The sequence below is a fragment of the Melozone crissalis genome, unplaced genomic scaffold (genome assembly GCF_028551555.1).
Source record: "Melozone crissalis strain CALT ecotype California unplaced genomic scaffold, PUWL_Pcris_2 ptg000018l_1, whole genome shotgun sequence".
Taxonomy (NCBI): domain Eukaryota; kingdom Metazoa; phylum Chordata; class Aves; order Passeriformes; family Passerellidae; genus Melozone; species Melozone crissalis.
Window position 1 is genome coordinate 34,314,349 of NW_026535796.1, and position 20,241 is coordinate 34,334,589.

Genomic DNA, 20,241 nt, shown 5'->3' on the forward strand with positions numbered 1-20,241 from the left:
GAGCCCTTGCAGTGCACGGCCTGGAGCTCCCCAAGGCCTTGTGCAGCCTCTGTCCCGTGCACCCCGACTGGCTGACCGGCAGGGCAGTTATTTTCAGCTTTCTGAGCTTATCTCCTTGCCTTTTGATGACATCTTCTGAAATAGCATTTCTAGTCAGCCATGTTTCCCAGCCTTTCCAGTAGTACCCTGCCTGCTTGTCTAACTTGAAGTGGATTAGGGACAATCTCATTGAAAATAATTTTATTAGAAGCTTTTCCTTTTCCACACATTTATTTCATACTTTGAGTGCTTCTGGACCTACATCAAGGCAACAAAAGAACTGTAGGAGGTGAGAAGGTGGATGGGAAAATGTCTGACCATAAGTAGCATAAAGTGATAGCAAACTGAGAAATGTTCATGCTTAGGAAGGCTGGAGAGGCACTTCCCTATGACTATGGATTGTGAGAGGATTCTACCTGGTGACCCCTTGTTCAGAGAATCAGATTGTTGTGTGCTGATTCACTATTTTCCTGCAGGGGAGAGCAGTAATTCCTCGGACAGGTTAAGGTGCCAAATGCTGCAAAGGTGACAGCTTTCCTCATGGGGGCGTGTCAGCTGACAAATAGCTGGCCACTGTTTTGGGAAAGCAATTCCTGATAGTTGGTAAACAATATGAATTGCTCCTTTACCTGTGATAGGTGGCAGAGAATATTTGAAGGCCCTCAAGAGCTTCTGTTTCAGTAACACTTTCTCTAGTAAAGGAAAGCCAGTGACTGTGAAAAGAAGGACAGCTTGTGGATGAAATGCAAATCCAGTATTTTCTGCCCAGTATTTAAGACATGCAGAAGTCCTTGGAGGGTATTCATTAAAATCAGAGGCACTATTTGAACCATCCATGGACATGATAAACAGAGCCAGCAGAGATGGGTTGTTCTTTGCAAAAAAGCCCAGGCTTGCATAGATCTTGGAATTGATGTGGTTTTGATATCATACATGCTCTGAGATCAGTATAGATGATTTTATGTGGCTGTTTAGGAGCAGTGGGGCTATTTGACTTATAGCTCCTTAAATGGCAGCAATCAAAACTAATTCATCAGGCCTGGTTGTGTAGACTTGCTTTTCTTCAGTCAAGGGAGCCTCTGGCATCTTGCTGGAGAGGAGAATCCTTGAGACTGCCTGTACTTGTTTCTTTCCACTTCTCGGTCAATATTGGATAAAAACAAGACACCTACATACTGTGTGAAAATCTCACAGTGTTTGTATATTGGAAAAACATAGATCTACATATTTTAGGGGAAATATGACATAATAGAAGAATTATGTGTCCTCTGTTGCTTGCTCTCAATGTCATTTGAGTCCCTGCATCCCTGCACAGAGTGCTCAGTGTTCCAAAGGAGTTGTCATGTTGATGAAGGTAAATTAATCCATATTTCCAGACCCACCTGAGAATCTGAGGGACTGAACATGCCCATAATCTGCCTCTGTTGTGGTTGGTCCTAAAAGAAACTTTGCTGGACCTTCAGGATTCAGAGACACACAGGATAGTTTCTTCCATGAGGGAAGCAGCATCCAACTGGCACCTTCAGAACTGTAGACATGATCTGACAAGTAGCCTGGAAATTTCTGCTTTAATGGGGAAGTCAGATTAGAATTCTGCATCTGTCTGATAAGAAAGGGCCTGAAAAACAATAAAGAAGAAGGTAGAGTTTCTACTTTGATGCAGGAGAGATGGAATTCAGGCCAGTCATTTTTTCCAAGGGAGAGATAAAATACTGATTATGGATGTATCAAAGTGTTGGTATGGAAGGTGGCCTAAGAAATACTGGAAAAATGCCTGAGCTGAATTTCTGAGGGAAAAAAAAAACCACAAACAACAAAACAAAAAACTTGGACCATGGCAGTTTTACTTGGGAAAGGGACAATCTGCAGAAACTCGAGTAGAGGAGATCCTCTGGAGATAAATAATGGACAAAACTGAAGTGGAAAGGAAAATTCCAGCCAGTAAGTGATTAGCTGATGCTGTGAAAGAGACTGAGCAGCAAGGGCTGAGAGACAACACAGTTGTCAGGAGCTGGTGGAATCTGTGTTTTGAGCACCAGACTGTTTGGATGTATAGCTTTGCATTTGGGAACATACATTTAAATCTTGCCTAAGGTATAACAGTAGGTACCAACAAGTTCTGATCATTTAAATCCTCCAGTCTTTTTCACCAAAAAGGTATGTTTAAAAGCACATTTGCTGCATTATAGAAGGACAGTGTTCTCTATTTCTGCTCTAATCCCTCTGGGGTTGACATTTGTCCCACTTTCTGTCTCAAGCTCTTGCTTGCAGCTGCAAAGTCCCTACCTGTCACCATATTATGGTAAAGCACAGCATTGCATTCTCAATTGTAAATTATGCTAAGATTTTGGAACTGTGAAAGTATGTGAAGGTAAGTTTATTTACTTGACAGAAGTGTATGTGGCATTTGACCTTATTGCAGCACTTTCCAGGCAGCTAACAAAGAAAAGCTATTTCTCCTCAGCTGACAGTTAACATTGCCTTTCCTGTTGCTAGTGTTCCTGTAGGCAATTCAGAAAGAATTACCTGATTTTTTGCAAGAGGAATAAATGACCTGTAGGTGTATGTGAGGTGTTTTTCAGGATCTGACAGACATTCAGGGTTGCCTGGTGTGTATGATCAATGAGAACACGGTATAACATTGGTAAGACATTGGAATCAAACCCCTAGATGCCCTGGAGTCATGCCTTGTGCAAAGACTGGGCCAGACATTGTCATCACCCTCTGATGTGGTGTGCCCCACTTGAGTTATCTTTGATCTGAAGGCTAGTTTTGATGATGAGTAAAGTAAATTGCAGGGACATTGATATGCCCTGGACATGCTGCATTTTCCCTCAGCCTTATGGCCCAAGTTCTTTGGTGTCATTTTTGTATCCCCATGCACCTTTGTGAGGAGTTGTGAGGCTGTGTGTTGGAAAGAGGCTTGCTGGCTATCAGAGGGATAGTGTAAGGGGAAAGGGGGATATTGCATGGGGAAGCATCTGTGTGGGAAGGAGTGTGGTTTTGGGTTAGGGGTATATGTCATGGGAATAAGGATGTTTATGTGGGCATGCACGCCCATATGTGGTGTGTGTTCCCACTTTTTCTTGGTCTCTGGGTGTGTCCAGATCAACTGAATTCAAAATGCTCCTTTTTTGGCACTGTAGCCTCTTCTCTGGTTTGGCATCTTAAGAATCTGGGGGAATCATTTAAAGATCAGAAAACTCCATTCACTTGGGCCCCTGAAGGCTTCACATTCTGTGACACGGTCATTCCAGTCGGCTGAGCTCTGTCCCCCACGGATGAGCCCATATAAGGAGGCTGTTTCCTGCGTTTCACGCTCCCTGCCTGTCCCTCTGCCCTCCTGTGCTCCCTTTGCCGAAGAAAGTTGGTATTTTGGGACTGCAGCTCCTGCCTCATTCCTGCTCCCTGTTTATTTTTGGAGGATGACTATTTTTGCTCCTATCAGAGAGCTATGCAGGGTCATACCCCCTCCCTGCAGCAGGCAGAGGCTGCCCCTGGCAGGGTCTCTTAATTTCCCACACTCACAAACAATGCTTCTACTTCAAGAAATAAACATGTGAGACCCCTACCATCAGGGGTCAGTGCGGCCCTGTCCTCATCTGTGGCAAGGGGTGATTTGGCTTTGGCTCAGGGTTGACCCCACCACACATGCAAGGTCTTCTCTGAAGTCAAAACTTGTCGGGAGTCATCCCACTCATTCACTTCCTTAATAAAAGCTGTGGGAGCCACCTGTGCCCCCACCATTCCTTTGCACTGAGCAGTTTTTCTCTGTTTTGGGGCATCATTCATGCAATCGCTCTTTCTCACAGTGGTCCATTCATGGGTCCCTGTAGTCCATCTTCCCATACTGGGCACCATCAGTTGGGAGCTATGTAAGCTGGGTTCACTTTGCCTCTGCTGTCATCATTGCCTGCCATGCAGAACACTGAAGGCAGTGCTGTACAGAGTGCCTCAGGCTGGGGGAACCAAGCCCAAATCTGTAAATGGCAATGGGCAGCTTCCAGATGGTGGGGATTCATGGCCCCCATTTGGCAATTCCATCATAAGCCCCAAGCTGAATTCCCATTTTCTCTTGCCATGTGGCAGAGTGCCACACATGACAATGCAAGAAAATAGTAGGGAATGTCTTTAAGCTCCAAATGATCTTCCCCTTTGGATTTCAGTGGTGGCAGTGGTGGGATTCATCCCAACTAACTTTGGAAGAGTTTGGGTATGGATCACTGTGTCTGAACTTGGCATATATCATCCTGTTCTAAGCAGTGGACAAAAGCAGACATCTTAGGAACAATTCCTCATCTAAAACAAGACGTCTAAAACATGCTGTCTCGTACCCTAGGAAAGGCAAAATGTGATACCTCCCACTGCTATGTGGGCAACAGTGATGAGCAAGTTCCCAGTGAACCCTATTTTGCCAGGAGAACACACCCTGTGTGGATCAGTCAGCTACTGTATTGTTTGTCCTCAAAATGTCAAAGGCACACACCCCTGAAACTTAACAAGATACTGATTAGGGTGATGCATCTTTTGTTTACAGACAAGCTTAAAAACCTGTCCTGTAGTTTGTCTTCCTTTTATTTTATGATTAAAGAGCATTTTAAATGCTACCTCTCCATTATCTGGTAAGGCATTACATTAGTGTGTGTGGACCTGGCGTCTCAATTGGCTTGACCAGAGCTGTCTGTAACATCTCTTCTCTTTATTGAAGGTTCCACCACCTAAACCCCCACGCCGGCAAGGAGGCTGGGCAGATGATCCTGTGCAGGCATCTACCAAGTGAGTCCTCATCTCTTTCCTTATTGAGAGGGATTTAGATGTGGAATAAAGGAACATCACTAGTTGGACCTTCCTCTCACAGACATTGGAACAGTTTTCCTGGGTTTTTCAGGTGGTCTTTCTTTCCAAAATCAATGTAACTTGTTCAAGCCTTTTGAAGTATTGCTTTTGCTTGGTTCCATTGGCTAATTGGCTTGGCAAGGTTTAGAACAGTGTATGTGTCCCTGTTTGCCAGAGGCAGCATATTCCTTACCTGGTACAGTGCCTGGAAGGAGTCAAGAGCATAATAAGCATGCTAAATGCAGGAGCTGGGATGGGGGGTTTTGACTGGTTCTGTCCTTTCTGGGAGAGTGACACATGACAGCACCACACTGACAAGAGTGCAATGAATACATCAGGATTTAGTGATCAGCCTCGACAGTAAAGGTGAAATTTGTCAATGTTTATGTGTGTATGGGGTTATGGTATAATGGAGATGGTCAGCAAGAAGAGATGGGAGGGAAAAGTATACAAATTGTAGAATGTGTGTTGAGAAGCCCAATGCTTACATGAAGGACATGTAAGACAAAGTATCTGGACATGGTATTAGAATAGGTATGAAAATGAGAGGACAGTTCAGACTGGGAGATTACTTGCTTTCAAATAGTTGTGGTTTTCCAAGCTTAGAAGTTATGCTGGTGTTGTATTTCGTATTCAGAGAGCCGAAGGGCTGAGCTGGGGAGTGATGTGAGATTGCTTGTGTACTTAAAGGCCTATAGTAAAAGTCTTAATATATACTTTGGAGGCACTCTGAGTTATGGAAAGTTATGTATTTTCTTGTCTGAAATGAAGAATGGATGAGGACATCCAGAAACCTGTTATACAGTCAGTATTTTTTGGGAGGGGAGAAAGGCGGTCTGTATTCTGGGGTACCCTTTCTAAAAAACCGTACTTTTCTGGGAAAATTATCGCTCCATTTGTCTCTGAAAAATAAATAGTCTGGAAATCTGGAGACTAGAATAAAGCAAGGGAGTAAAGATCTCAGCCTGAACTCCTGTTGCTCTCCAGTTTAACCCTGATAATGGTTATTTTCATAGACTGGCTGCACCTAGAAGTTGCCTTTGCAAAGATGTATCCACCTCAGGGTATTAAAAAAGTGCCATCAAAGATCCTGGATCTTTGTAGGGCCAAGCAGAAGCTTTATGGAAATGTGACAGCAGACAAAAAGGTTCAATTTCATTGTTTAGTTAAGTAAGTTATGTAATTGTTGGTTAGGTGAGGGACTGGGTTGGAGGTAATACATATGCAATATATCTGTGCCTAATGTGCCCTGAAGGACAGTGAACAGGTTCCTAATGTAAGACACTGTGCCATGTGCTATTTTACCATGTTTTCCATTGTTTGACATTACCCTATAGATTTGCAGCAGCTGTAGGTGGTGCTCCCCCAGCGTCTCAGCTGCGTGGGTTACAATGCATTGTAGGTGTCTGGAGTAAAGGCTTCTGTGACTCTGGATGTGGGTCAGCTGGAGAAGCAGAACAGGACTCAGGGTTGCAGACCTTTCTGTCTCTGAGAATCTGCACACTGGGACGTGAGACCAAGATGTGTCCCTTGCTCAGTCGTGCATGTGAAATGTCATATCTGACAAGTGTTCATTTGTAGTAAGGGTTTTTATTGAGTAAATTTTATGAAGAAGTTTGTTCTGACTTTCTCCAGCCATATGAGGTACAAGGGTTTTGTACAGCTAATTCCCCTGTCTTTCCTTTCCTGTGTATTATCCCCAAGCTGATCTCTCTTCTTCTCTCCCTTAAAAAAGTCTGAGCTGCTGGCCTGTAGGGCTTGCTTTCTGACATATCCCAGGGTAAAGCCTTCATGTGAAAAGTCTGAGTCATCGGCTGATGTCATACCCATGTTGCTGTAGCTTTGTTGTTTCTGTTTTCTCAGGCACTATCTCCCCACAGCTTTTCTACCAATTTGACTCAGTTTGGAAGCCCATCAAGTTAACTTGCTCCAAGTTCACTAGTGTAGATGTAGTTAGAATAACATGCTTCTGTTGTTATATCTGATTTAGGTTTAAGCCCTTTTTTGACAGTGTAACTGAACCTACACTTGGGAATCGTTCTGTTAGAAGTAATTTGATTTTCAGAACTGACAATGCTAAAATCTGATTTTTTTTTTTCTTTCACTTAGGAAGGATGAGCAGAGTGGCTACAGTTAGATTTTCTGTGTTGTGTAAATATATTGTGGGTCAGATGGAATACTGTGGCCACTTGTGCAATGATCTTGTACCTACTTATGTTATTCTTTCTCCATTTGGACTCTTAGCTTTTAGCTCTGTTTCTGACAGATTCAGTCAGTTATGACTGTATAAGTGTTGCTTTTCCTGCAGGGATGCTTTTCTGCTATATTTCTAGTTCAGAGTCTTATCAGTATGAAACAATCACTTGAAATTGTTCTTTTTATTTCCATTTGGCACATGTTAGAGTAGAATTTAGTTTGTGACCTGTTTTTCTAGCTTTGTGCTCTCTTTTAGTCCCTTAACTACCCAGCTCATGTCATGCTTATGTAGACTTGTAAATATTTTCACCATCTTGCTGATTATTTCCATCAGACTGCTGCTCTCTCAGACTGTTGCAAGATAGGAAGAAGAGAAGGATTCTTAAAGTTTTCCCACCTAAATTATTTTTTAAATTGATTGGCACAGATGATGTGTGAAATACAGTGTTTTATCATGAGTTCCCACAGCATTTGCAAGTGTCAGATTTTTAAATTGCTGAGAACTATCAAAATGATCTATTTTACTCATGTTTTCAAATGCCAAATGTGGGAAGATTACTTTGCACTCCCAGTACTCTTATAGAACAGTTGTCATTGCTAGGAGTCCCATTTTGTAAATCTGGGAAATGATGAGGACCATTGGTAAGTGTCTGAGTAAACCCCCAGGTCCTCTGCAAACAGCAATGAAATGGTTCAAAGTAGTGTCAGAAAATTAATTCTTCCATGCTACCAGGGCCATCTGTACCTGAATCTGCTGTATCTAGTTAAATCTGTACTGAGAAGAATCATTATCTATGAGAAGAGGTGTTCTCATTGCTGCCCCAGTAATGTTCTAGCCCCAGTATTAGCAGAAAGGGGACCAGCCAAGAACCTGGGCAGCCACTTGGGGCCTAGTAACCTGCTGAGACAAATAACAGTAATTACAGCTGGGTTTTCCTACAGAAGCAGCTCTCCAGCCACTGGATGGAGCCCAAGTGCCATCCTGAAAGCTGTGCTGATGTTCCTAATGACATCAGTGCTGACACTTGTGACAAGCAAAGCAAGCTCTAATGTCAGGTTATCTCATGCATCAAAAGGAAGAAACACAAAGTGCCTGCCAGTGGGGGAAGGAAAAGGAAACTCAGTTTTGCATACTGGTGAGGATTTGATAAAGGAGAGCCACTTCCGTGATTCATTTAATTCCAACTTCTTTTGATCTTGTCTCTCTGACTTTCCTCATAGAATGTTTTCCGTTTTTCTCTTTAGCAGTACTGTAATTTCTTTGCTTCTTGGGTCTCTTTCAGTTTACTCAGGTGCTTGATCCCTTTGGTCTTGCAATGAGCCCCCTAAAATTCCTACAGCTCTGCAGGCAGCAGCTAGGGCTGTTAAGGAAATAAGCACAGCTTGGTTCAGGTAGCCCTCCAAGCAAACACAAGTGCTGCTTTCAGTAGGAAGTCCCTTCCAGTGCATGCACGTGTACCTCATTTCTTCTACGTGGTTGATGGCAGGTTAGCAACAGGTGCTTCAGCTACAAGTGAAATTTCCCCTTTCAGACTGATAGGCCACACAGAGTTGGAATAATCAAGGCTTGTTTAGGAAAATGACCGTGCTGAAGTTTTTTGGAACAGAAGTGGTACAGTGTCCAGCAGTGCATTTGTCAAGAAGGTGAATTTTAAGTGCCTGTAGGAAGGAAGAGGATGTGGTTGGGGTGACCTTTAGAGGAGGGTAACCCAGCCCCTCTAATAGCATAGATATCATTTAAGGCTCTGAACGGTGGGCAGTGGTGAGATTGCACCCTGGAGCTAGTGGAAAGTTATTTAAGAGATTAAGGGGTTTTATGATTCAAGGTCTCTAGAGATAAGTAAAGTTAAAAACCTCCTGTTTCAAGAATATGGGCTTAAACTATCCTGTATTCTCTCTATAAGAAATGACCCCTGAGAGTGCCTGGTTTTAGAACCTCTAGCAATCCCTGTCTTGCAGATGGGAGTAGTAAAGTGCTCATGAATTTCTTGGTCTGGGACAGTGGGGGAAAGATGTCATTGCTTCTGTTCTCTACTCCCAATCCAGCAGTGTTGTGGTGAGTCTCAGTCTGGACTTCTCTGTGACACTGCCACGTTAGGAGCAGAGGCAGACTCCTGGCTGCATGGGAGATGTCAGCCTTGCTCTGCAGCTTGCAGCCATCTGTGGATGTCCTCAGTGAAATGAGGAGTATAGGCAGAGAGGATCAAGGCTGCCAAGTGAGGGGGCACAACTTAGAAGGAGAAGAAAGAAAAGGAAGTCTGATTAAGTTTTGTCTTGAAGTGTCTGTTTTTGGGTTTGTCCCTGCATTGATCTGCAAGGGAATGAGGCAAGTAATGGCCCCTTGGGGACCTTCAGGACTTTCCTCTCAATGTCAGCCGTCATTTTCAATCACCCTCTCCCTCCCAGCCATTAATTTTGGCCCAGGATCATGGGGACTTGTCCATCTATCACTCCTAATTGACACTAAATGATCTGTCAGTTTATTGATGAACGGCAGGAGTGGAATTGTCACAATATATTTTACTTTCTAACAACTCCTCCTGACAATTTTACCTTGTCCATCTCACTCTCCTCACATAAATCTCCATTGGCCTCTCATTCCTTCTCTTGGGCTGATGTGGTGCCAGCCACCTCCATGCCATCGGCACGCATCAAGGACATCAAGATGGCGGTAAGCTGCACTGTGCAGGCCCAGGGGTGGGTTTTTTCCTCTCTCTCTCTCCCTGCCCCCTCCTCTTTTTTTTTTTTTTTTTTTTGATAGGCTGGATGTTTCAGGAATGCTAACAAGCTCCTGTCCTCTTGTCCCTTCATGTCATTGCTGGGGTGAGCTCTCCTTGGTGTTTCTGTTTAGACTCAGTAAAGATAACTGGCAGAAAAAGAAAAGTCCCTAAAAGACAGAAGAGTCACCTGAGAATCTCTCAGTGCCCTGGCTGTCACGAGGGATTTTTATTCCTTTTAAACCTGCTTAGTGTGACTTGCAAGAATTTCCTGCAAGGGGAAAGTGTTAGACTCATGTCCATTTATGTCTTTGCAGTGCTCGTAGCAGCATGGAAAAAGAGTTTTGCTTATTCTTTTTCCTTTTTTCTCCCTCTTTTTTTCTTTCAAGATTTTTTTTTACCATTTTATCTTTTTTCTTTTTCCTTTTTCTCTCTCTTATTTTAACCTAGATTTGTTAAATTTTTCCCAGTTAGTGATGTTTTCTTTTTTCTGGAAAGGTGGGTCTCTGGGCAATGGAGGGTCTAGTAGGATTGCAGCCTCTTGCTCCCCTAGAAATGAAATGTGCACAACAAAAACAGAACAGAAGTGTGGCGTTTTTGGTAATGGTCCATGTAAGCTGCTGAAGTGGCAGTGTATTCTCAGGGTGAAGTCTCTTTGACTTTTTTTTTATGATTGAGGACAAAGCATCTTCCTTCCTTATTTCTCTTATTATTCAAGAAATTTCCCAGCAAATTTAGGGGATGCTATTATTTCCGTTCCAAATATTTCTATTTTAAAATAGCAAAACCTTCTTGAAGAACACATTCAACTTCCAGCCCTTTTGTATCTGTCATGGCCAAGGCTAAAAGCTTGTCTGGCCATTGTAGGTCACCTGTATGTTGGCTGTGGAGTCTAGCTTAGCGCAGTTTACCTGTTGAAAGGGACCTGAGATGACTTGATGTATTTGCTTGGCCCTATTTCTCCCTCTCCCAGGCCCCTTCCCCATAAAACCCCTCTACTATTCTCAAATTCTTAATCCAAGTTCTTAAATTATCTTCATCCAGAAGCTGTTGCTCTCAGGTGACAGAACAAGATACTATTCAGATATAAACACCTAATTCTTTCTACTGTTTCTCATATAAATGTTTTCACTGAGGCCAGTCATAAGTGAAAGGTCTTTGAACCTGATAATCATGGGCTTGTTCTCTAATGTGAGATTTTGAAAAAACTCAAACAATCTTAAATACATTTTCTGTCTCTTTTAGCAGTCAGTTCTTTCCTATAACCATGAGGATCCAGAAGTGTGCTTTTTTCCTTTAAAAGGAAGCTAAAATGCTCCTGTAACCTCAAGAGTAATTTTTTGTGCAAGTTGAGCTTTGTGCTTACTGGAGGCCAAGAACACGATCACTTGGATAGGAGCCCCTGTTCTCAGGGACCAAAGATATGTGGTGAATACCTCTAGAAACTGCAGCACTGCTTTCTGTTTTCCCACACAGCAGGAATTTGTATTGAGTGTTGTTGTTTTTTCTGTTGCTCAGTGGGAGCTCTGAACAGCTCTGCTGGTCAGTTCTCCACCCGAGAGCGAGAGGGGGAACCCTGGGAACATCTGCTTCAGGGATGATGCAGTCAGTGGGCTGAGGTTCAGGGATCCTTGGGAGCACTCTCTGGCAGCTTGTTCTTCTGTGCCAGTTCCTAAAGTCCTGCTTGCCAGTGCTTTCCTCCTTTATTGTTTCTGTTAAGCTCACATATTAGGACATGAGGAGAAACAAAAACACTTCAGCTGGAGATTAAGTGCCTCACAAGTCCATTTCAGCTGGAGCTGACTAGCAGCAGTGTCAGATCCCATCTCACAGAGCATGCCTGCTCATTGCTGCAACCATCCTCTTCCAGAGCCATGCTCTGGGGCAGTGTGTTCAGCGTGCACTCTGACCAGCACAGGCAGCTTGGGAGGGGCCAGGAGGTGGGTGGTAGGGCCATGACAGCTTTAAAACATGTGTGTCTGCCCAAAACCCCGTTACAGTGATACAGATAGCCGTGCATTCCAGGGCTAGGAGGTGGAGGGCTGTGGGGTGACATCCTATGATGAAAATAAAGGCTCATAAGCATGTTGAAATCAATGGCAAAACTTGCCTCGATTGTAGAGGATGTGAAGATTAAACTCCTTACTTTTGTAAAGGAAAACCTGGCTTTTCCAGGCTGCCACAGGCCAGGAAGAGAGGGTGGAAACTTAACAGATCAGAGCTCCAGAGAAGGCGCAATGGAATAGCTGAGAAGGCACCTGTGGTGCTTTCCAGCACCGGTAGCAGTTCTAATTTACAGACAGCCTTGGTGAATGTGTCTTTTCCTGTGCCACAGCAAACAAGCATTGACTGAGACCCACCCTTGGAGAGCCCACAGAACTATCAGTTAGCACTTGTGTGTCATATTGGATGTGGAACTTAGTTGTGCCTTAGGCTATTGAACAAGCTGCAACTCCTAGCTCACCACCCACTCACTGTGGTGATGGGCACTTAAGGAACATTTGAGCAAGAAAATACAACGTCTTTTTTAAATATTTTTCCCCTCCTCCCTCAGGCCTAGACCTGAATTAGAGTCTTTGCCCGAGAGGCAAAAGGCTTCGTGCCTCCCTGTGGGCTGAGCCAAGCCTTCGGTGTTGAGGTGGGTCATGGTTTTGGATGGAGGGCAGAACGCCGGCTGCTGCCTTGCTTCCAGAGCACCCAGCCTGTCTCTGCCCACCCTTTGATTACCCTAATGTCTCCAAACAAAATGCATTTCTGAACATCACGACCTTCTCCTTTTCGCCCCCCGTTTCATTCTTTTAGCAAGAGGGATGCTTGGAGCGGCTTTCTGGTTCCACATAATTCGTAGCAGTGGTTGAGGCATGCCAGGAAACAGGCCAGCACACACACACAGATCAGTTTCTCCCCGCTGCCCTGTAAGATGGGAGCAGCCCTCGGTGCGCGCTGCCGGCGGGGCCCGGGCCGGCCGCGCTGGGTTACAGGCCGGCCCGGGCCCGCAGCGCCGCGCTTGCCCGGCAGGGGGCGGCCGCGGCCCGGCGATGCTGCGGCTGTGGCGGCGGCGCGGCCCGGAGCGGGCCCCAGCGAGGCGGGCACAGCGGCCAGCCCGGCCGGGACAGGCTGCCCGCGCTCCCGGCCCTTTCTCCTCCTCCGCCGCGCCATACTGGGCGTTCCCGTCCCGCCGCCTTCGAATGCGTTTTAGCAAGCTGCGGTAATCCCTTCCCTTCTCCTTAGCTGTGCTGCCCGCCCTCACACCTCCCCGGGCCGCATGAGAGAACCTCCGCTCCTGCACAGAGAACTCCTCGGAGCCTGGCTGTGGCACGGTGCAGGACGCAAGTGTGTGTGGAGCTCTCATGAGCTGTGGACATTAAAAGGTTTCAAGGACGTTTTTCTCCATTCATCCCAGTTATGTCCTCTGCTAAAATAGGTTAACGGTGTCTAATTAGCCACTGCACATTGTCATGCTGCATAAAGATAGCATCGTGGCTGTTCTCTGAGCCCTGCCACTTTATATCCATTTAGATCTCCGTGGTGGTCCATTTAATGAGAAAGAAACAGTTTTAACAGAGATGATGTCTACATTGGAACTGCCTTTCACCCTTTCAGCACAGAAGTTGCAGGCAGCTCAGCTGTACATCAGGGCACTGTAAGAGAGTGGGAGTAAGGTCTCGGGTTTAGGGTTTAACCCATTCTCATTGATGTGGACGAAGGATTCCTTGTGGGCAGAACTGAGCAAAGACAACGCTCGAGAGAGAGGTCAGATCTATATCCTCTGCCGCAGGGCAGAGCTAGGAGACAATAGGTATTCTGTACTGGGAGTGACATACCATGGGGTTACACAAGGACTGTCACGGTCTTTCACCCAGTTTCACAGCTATTCAATATTCTGAAATAGAGAGGGGATAAGCAGCTGTCCAAAGCCAGAGGGAATACTCTGAGCTTATGATTATGTTTAGGAGTGCTGATGGCCTCTCAGGGAAAGGGAGTTTAAAGGGAACTGTCCAGCGGATGGAGTGAGTCCATGTTCTTTGCCCCTCCAGATGTAATGGACTTGGGAACGTAAGTGAAAAAACCAGATGTATCCCTGTCTCACAAAAATGGGGAGTGGCTGGTGTATAATACAGCAGATTGAGTGTATTTCTGAGCTCTGCTCCTGGGATGGTATTCCTTTGTTTATCCTTACTTGAGTGACTGTATCTGTAGTTCATATTAAATTGCTCATTTTATAGGTCCTTGCTGCTGCTCTCCCTGGGCTGTGCCTGCTGCTGCAGCAGACAAAGCAGGGCAGTGCACTTCGTGTTGCTGAGAACATGAAAAAAGGGTAGGAAAGCTGTGTATGCTGGCTTGTCAGCTTCATTCCATGCCTGCTTTCACTCACCACTAGAAAGCTCATGAGATAAATGAAGAGTGTGCTATTTACCTAGACCTGATATTCCTGAAGGAGGAAACGTTGGTCTCAATGTGTAGCAATTGGCATTGGTAAGATGAGACTATTCTTAGGAAAGGGTACTCCACAATCCTTAAAACAATGTCATAACATCATGAAGAAATCCTGTATGCTGCCCACAGTACTTGGGGAGCAAAGAGACAAGCAGTTGATTGTTTCTGCAGGAATACTATCTCTATGCAGCCCTCAGCTAAGTTTATGGAATGGACAGTATTGAAGGGGGGCACCTTTTGAAGATCTATTAATGATTTCTCTTGCTGCCTTGGAGGTTTTTAACCTTAGTACACAAGACAGAGCTTGTCTTTCCTCTGAATCAGTTTGTTATGTAGATTTAGGTACTGCAGTTTTGCCAAAAAAGCAAAAGACTAGTTAAACCAAAAGTGTTTTGTGATTTTTTTTCTCCCCAATCTGAAACAAGAACTCAAAAAGTAATTTGGCACCAAACAAAATGAAAGGAAGGCTTACTAAAAAAAAAATAGAGGAAATAGCAGGTTGTGTGATATCTTCTTTGCTCGATCATTAGGGCCACAGAGAGTGTAAAACATACAATTCCTTTCCTTCCTGTGCTACAGAAGCTTCATACTATATTTTTGGGATAGTTTCTACATGTGAGTTCATGAGCTTACTTAAAATGCTAGTTTCATCAAACATAATGCTGTGCCAAATCATATATTAACAAACATATGCAGTACAGGTGACTGGAAGCAGATTTATCTCTCCTAAACAGAAGAGCAGTCATTTCTAGCTCCTGCTCCAGTGCTGTTAGTATATAAATGCTCTGTATAAACTGCTGTACTGTCAGTGTGACAGACTTGCCTCATCCAGTGCCACCATTGGTACCTGTGGCACAGGGACTAAGGTGTTCTCCTGGGGGCACTGACCATGGGGCTGTAACTTGCCCTGGGAAGAGGAAGGAATGGTCTTGTTTGATGGGAGTGTTCTAACATGTGGGTTCTGGTATTAAAGGGGCCAGTACTATTCCCCCCCCTCCCTGCTAATGAGTTTGTTCCCCAGATTACTGTGTTTTCCAATATATAGTACAGCTGTTTCATAATGAGATATTTGCTTATTGTCCTGAATAAGTCCTTTCCTAACGACACAGAAAAGTTGAGAAAGCCTAAGTCTCACAACATAAGCAAAGCAGTCTCTGCCTCTAAGATTAACATGACTGCCTTCCCTGTGGGCCGCCTGGATATCAGTCATGACAGGGAGCTTAGGAAGAAGAAACAGAAATTGCTTACAGGGATAGTACTAGTGACCTTTTCTCCTGGGAAGTATGAACATGTGGAGTGTTTCATTCCTGCCTGGAGACAGGAGCAAAGATGTAAGGAGTGTGAGTACTGAGAAAGAGAGTGTTACTTGGGGTTGGCCGATCATCAAGAGTAACGGGATCATGCCAAGAAGACGGTAAATTGAACCCCCAGGAAATCATCTGTGCGTGGCTCTGCAATGCCATCATTTGGGATGTTTCAGCATGGAAAAGGCAAGGCTATGTGGAAACCAGTTCTATGAAGGCATCAAGGAGGAATAAAATAGGAGAAATCTTGCATCATCTTTCTATCTCTATCTTCTCAGAGACTGAATGGCACTGGGTGCTGGTGGAGGGCTCTCTGAAGCCATCTATTTCTTTCTCCATAGTATCAGGAGGTTCACAAAAAGTGCTTTGTACTACCACTGGGAGAAGGATGGAGCTGGACAGTTCATCCTCACTGGAAGAGCTCTTTCCCCAATTATGCTCTATTTTTGCCTTTGAACAGAAGGTGCAGATATAGCTGAAAGCCCAGGTGCAGATGTCACCACACAGCTGCAGTTCTGATTATAGCAGTTGATATTACTGGGCTCAAATCACTGATTCAGACTGCAAGCTCCAGCGAGAGCAGTAGACATAAAGGGCTTTTTTCTCCTTCTACCTCTTCTCTGTATAGCTAGTCATCCTCTCTGCCCTACTCTTTGCTCTTAGAAGAGTAGATTATTCACAAATGAGGACTGTGACTTGCTAGAACAGAAAGCAGATGAGGAGAGGCCTCTGCCATGTCATGAAGTGCTTTGAAAAGAGCAATGCAAGGCAGTGAAGCAAGTTCTCTTACATCTTGGTGTGTCCTGGGACAATGCATGTGATAGGGGAGAGGCCCATGTATTCTTTGTCATGGCACCCTGACTTAGGGGACGGGAGAATATTTATTCCCAACACATAGACATGAAACTTCACTCTGCAAAATGGCCAAAGCAATCAGCGAGTGATGGAGTATCTGCTAAAAAGAAACCTGGCATTTAATTAACTTTTCAAAGTGCTGGTTCAGCAATCTCCGTGTTTTACATTTTGAATATTGAACAAGCGTCCCTAATCGGGACTGAATTACTTCTGGGCTCGCTGGGGTGGAGAGCAAGGGAGCTGCCAGTATGGCAACCTCCCCACCATGTTATTGTTATGAACTCCTGTTAACTCAGCCTGATCAATCCTGGTTTTTTGCCACAACTGCATGTCTGACCTGAACTTGGCTAGCTCAGGTGGGACTCCTAACTTGAAAGGCAACCAGAAAGTCTTTATGCTCAACCATGGGGAGGAGGAAACTGTTGATCTCTCAGGAGTAGGTAGACAAAGTATAGCACTTTCTTCACTCCTTAATGCACCAACCTCTCTACCCAGGTATGGCCAGCTTTACCTGCAGCTAATGGCAAAGGGGATAAAAAGGTATCTGAGAAACTAAAGAACCAGCGAGTATGGTTCTTGCCATATCTGGGCATGGCCCCATGTCTTTTGGGCCCCAAGTGGTTTTGTTTCAGTCTGTTGCACTCAGGGACTTTCTGATACACTGGCTTAATAGTCACTCAGAACTCTTTAAGGTGTGATGTGTTGTATCAGACCTGATGCAGGAACTGTTTTGCACAATATCAATCATATGGGGAAAGGTGAAGTTTTTCATTTTCTCTAGCCTTTTCTAAACATAAGCCATCCTTGTCTTGCAGGTCGGGAAGAAAGCATGCAGAAGAAGTAGAAGAGTAAGTTCCCATTGTTGCTGAGACTTCTTCCACAACTTTTACATCTGATCTGATCATCTAACACCAAGATCTGAAAGTTGGGAAGGATGCAGAGCCTGTCAGGAATTCATATCGTGTGTCCTAGAATGGGGCAGGGCTGGTCATACTATAGTTCCCTGGATATGGAGTAGATGATGGCCCTGTCACTCCCATAAAACAGAAAGAAGGAAAATGAGAAAGCCACAGCTTTCCTCCCAGACCCACCCCAGGCCCTACTGTCTTCAGCCTAGGGGTTTGTCTAAGGTACATCTTGCTTAAGCTGAGATTTCTGCTGAGCCCAGCATTGAAGGGTATGGAAGATCAGTCTTCCATGCAGGCTAAGCATACTTGGAAACTCTTCTCCTTTGAAGTTTGTGGGGAGGAAGGGGGCACAAGAGGATGTTTTTCTGGGCTTGCAATTGAAATTCTTTCTTGTGCTTTGCTGCAGCCATCGTCTCAGACAGCAGAGCCTGGAGGCATCAGATGATGGAGGAGGTAAGGTACTGGACCACAGGAAGTGCACTCATGCATGTCTAGGGGGTCTCCAGTAAAGTGAGCAGAGGCATCTTGTAAGAAATTGCAAGGAAATTAACCACTCTGGGGATAAACAGATGTAAGAGCTGCTTAGATCTCCCCAGATGAATGAGGGAGAAAGGGTAAAGGAGAGGGAGGATGAAGAAGTGAACTTGTAGTCTAACTCTGGGTCTTCATGAACACAGAATTATAGAGGACCTTGGGAAGCAGGAAAGTGGAAAGGATGCACTTTTCTCTGTAATTACCTCCATGGAGAATAGTGGAGTGGGCAAAATGAGAGCTAAAAGCACAATAAAAGGTTAAGAATGGAGAAAGAGGTCCCTGCTCTCCTCTGACTTAGGTGGTAGTAGGCTCTGCTAGAAACATCTGTTTTCTTTTGTAACAATATCCTTGTTGCCTGGGGTTTCTGTCATGATGGAATTCTTAATTTAAAAAATCTGCTTGCCCTAATCCAAGATCATAAATCATAAACTAAACATAAACACTGGTGGGTAATCCCATTTCATCCCTTTACAGGCTGCTATGACATCTATTGGACTCCTGACTTAGCACTAGTTTTTTTTATAGTGTATATTACCTGCTCTTCTAGGACTGGATGAGTCAAGAGAAATCTCAGGAAAAATCCACAGGATTAATTTCAAGACAAGCGCTAGACAACTGTGGGGAGCACAGAAATTCATTAAAGCCTCTAGGCGGTACCTCAGTTTTCAAGGGCTAAGAATTTTATACAGTGTATAAAAAGCTGCATCTGTAAAAGGCCACCAAGTGTCAGAAGAATTATCTGGAGTCACAAAGGATCAGACATCAGTATGGTTAATGAGATTAAATGAAGACTTATTTGGGTCTTCCAGACAGATTAAGCATTGCAACATATGACTGCCAGAAGTGGCACCTTTATAGCATTGGCATCTTCAGAACAGACTAAATTTTCCCCCTGGGAAGTTCCTTCTTAAATTTCAGTGTATGTCACTGAGGCTGGTAGTCTGTTCTGAACAGCGCTGTCTGCATCCGTGCTGTCCTTTTTGTTGAACCTTGGTCATGCACTTGGAGGATGACTATCTTTGCTAACCAGGCATAAAAATGCTTGCCACATGTTTGTTTGCAGCATGTGACTTTCAGCACTCCAAGACCTTGGGTAATAAATATAGAATAGAATTGATGCAGAGTGTGGTATGAGGACATATTGAATCCTAATAGACTTCACTTATTTATCTGTGTCTAACCTGTGGTTAGCAGCTGAATTTGGATTGTTTGCAAACTGGCATTTGGCTTTGGATTAAATGTATGCATTACAAGAAAGATATAGTATGGTTCCTAGCCAGGCAGCCTCTGGTACAAATATGCTGGGTTGTGGATCTACTTTGCATATAGAAAAATCTCTAAATGGATGGTGCATTGCATTGTTGTGTTCCTATTTTGACAGGGAGATTAGGCAAACTGTTCTGGGAGAGGAATTTTCCATGTGGGCTCAGCAATTGGAGTGAAGAAAAGTGATATATAAACAAACTCCAGAACGTGAATAAAATTACTTTTTGGAATAAGCAGAGAGATACAAATAACTGCCTAGTGTAGAAAGCAGGGAGTAGCATGCTATGGCTGTGCAGTAAATTGAGCTGTTTCAACCTCCCCTTTGCCTAGAACTGCACTTGAGTTTATGTCCTTAGCTGGAACAGTAAAGCTCAGATTCTAAACAAACAAAAACCAAGACATTGGTGTATGGATCCCCAAGGATGGGTCACGGTTATTTTGTGCTGCATAATGTCTTAGCTTGTACACCTTAATATGAACAGGCGCGGTTGCGTAATGATTGCTGCTGTCAACCAATACATTTGGATCGCCTTCCTTTAACCTATTAAAAAGCTGAGCTGTACCATTCCATTAACATTGTTTGTCCCCCATCCAACCTTTTCATTAGAAGAATGAAGGACAAAACTATATGCCCTTAAAAAGGTGTTCTTGTGAATTTGAAATGTGCTCGTTTGTTGTGATCGTTTATACATCACTAACAGCCAAGGGCTCTGAGTTTGGAGTCCATTTGAGAATGTGTTAAAAAAGTACAGGGGCTGTAGAGAACCCAGTTTGGCAGGTGGAAGGTGGAGGGAAGTTTGCACAGCCAAGTAGAGACTTCTGGGCTTGACAGGCCTTGTAGTTTCAGAAATAAAAGTAGAATTCTTTCACTGCTCCTGGCCTGTGTATTAAATAGCATCTGATTCCTTATCTCTGTGGGAGTTAGGAGGAGAAGGATGGCCACTTCTCAGGCTGTGTGGAATGAGTGAAACCATATGGGAGGTGGTAAGTGGGTGGACCAGACAGGGACACACATGGAATGATCTGCAGTTTCAGCCATTCGTTATGGTTGCACAGGGAAACCCAGAAGGTGGAAGACAGTTTTGAAAAAGTGCAGTGTCTCTCCAAAAGTAGCTCTGGATTATCTAGTTGATAGCTAGGTTGATTTCC

At 44.3% G+C, this 20,241-nt stretch overlaps 1 protein-coding gene across 1 annotated transcript in view; it reads left to right on the forward strand.

Moving 5' to 3' along the window:
* Positions 1-20,241, forward strand: part of IFT43 (intraflagellar transport 43) — a 43,955-nt gene that overhangs the window by 11,851 nt on the left and 11,863 nt on the right. Inside the window, exons 3-5 of the mRNA XM_054275955.1 lie at positions 4,748-4,815; positions 17,200-17,232; positions 17,699-17,745. Of these exons, the coding sequence (XP_054131930.1) occupies positions 4,748-4,815; positions 17,200-17,232; positions 17,699-17,745 (148 nt within the window). The remainder of the gene's footprint in view (positions 1-4,747; positions 4,816-17,199; positions 17,233-17,698; positions 17,746-20,241) is intronic.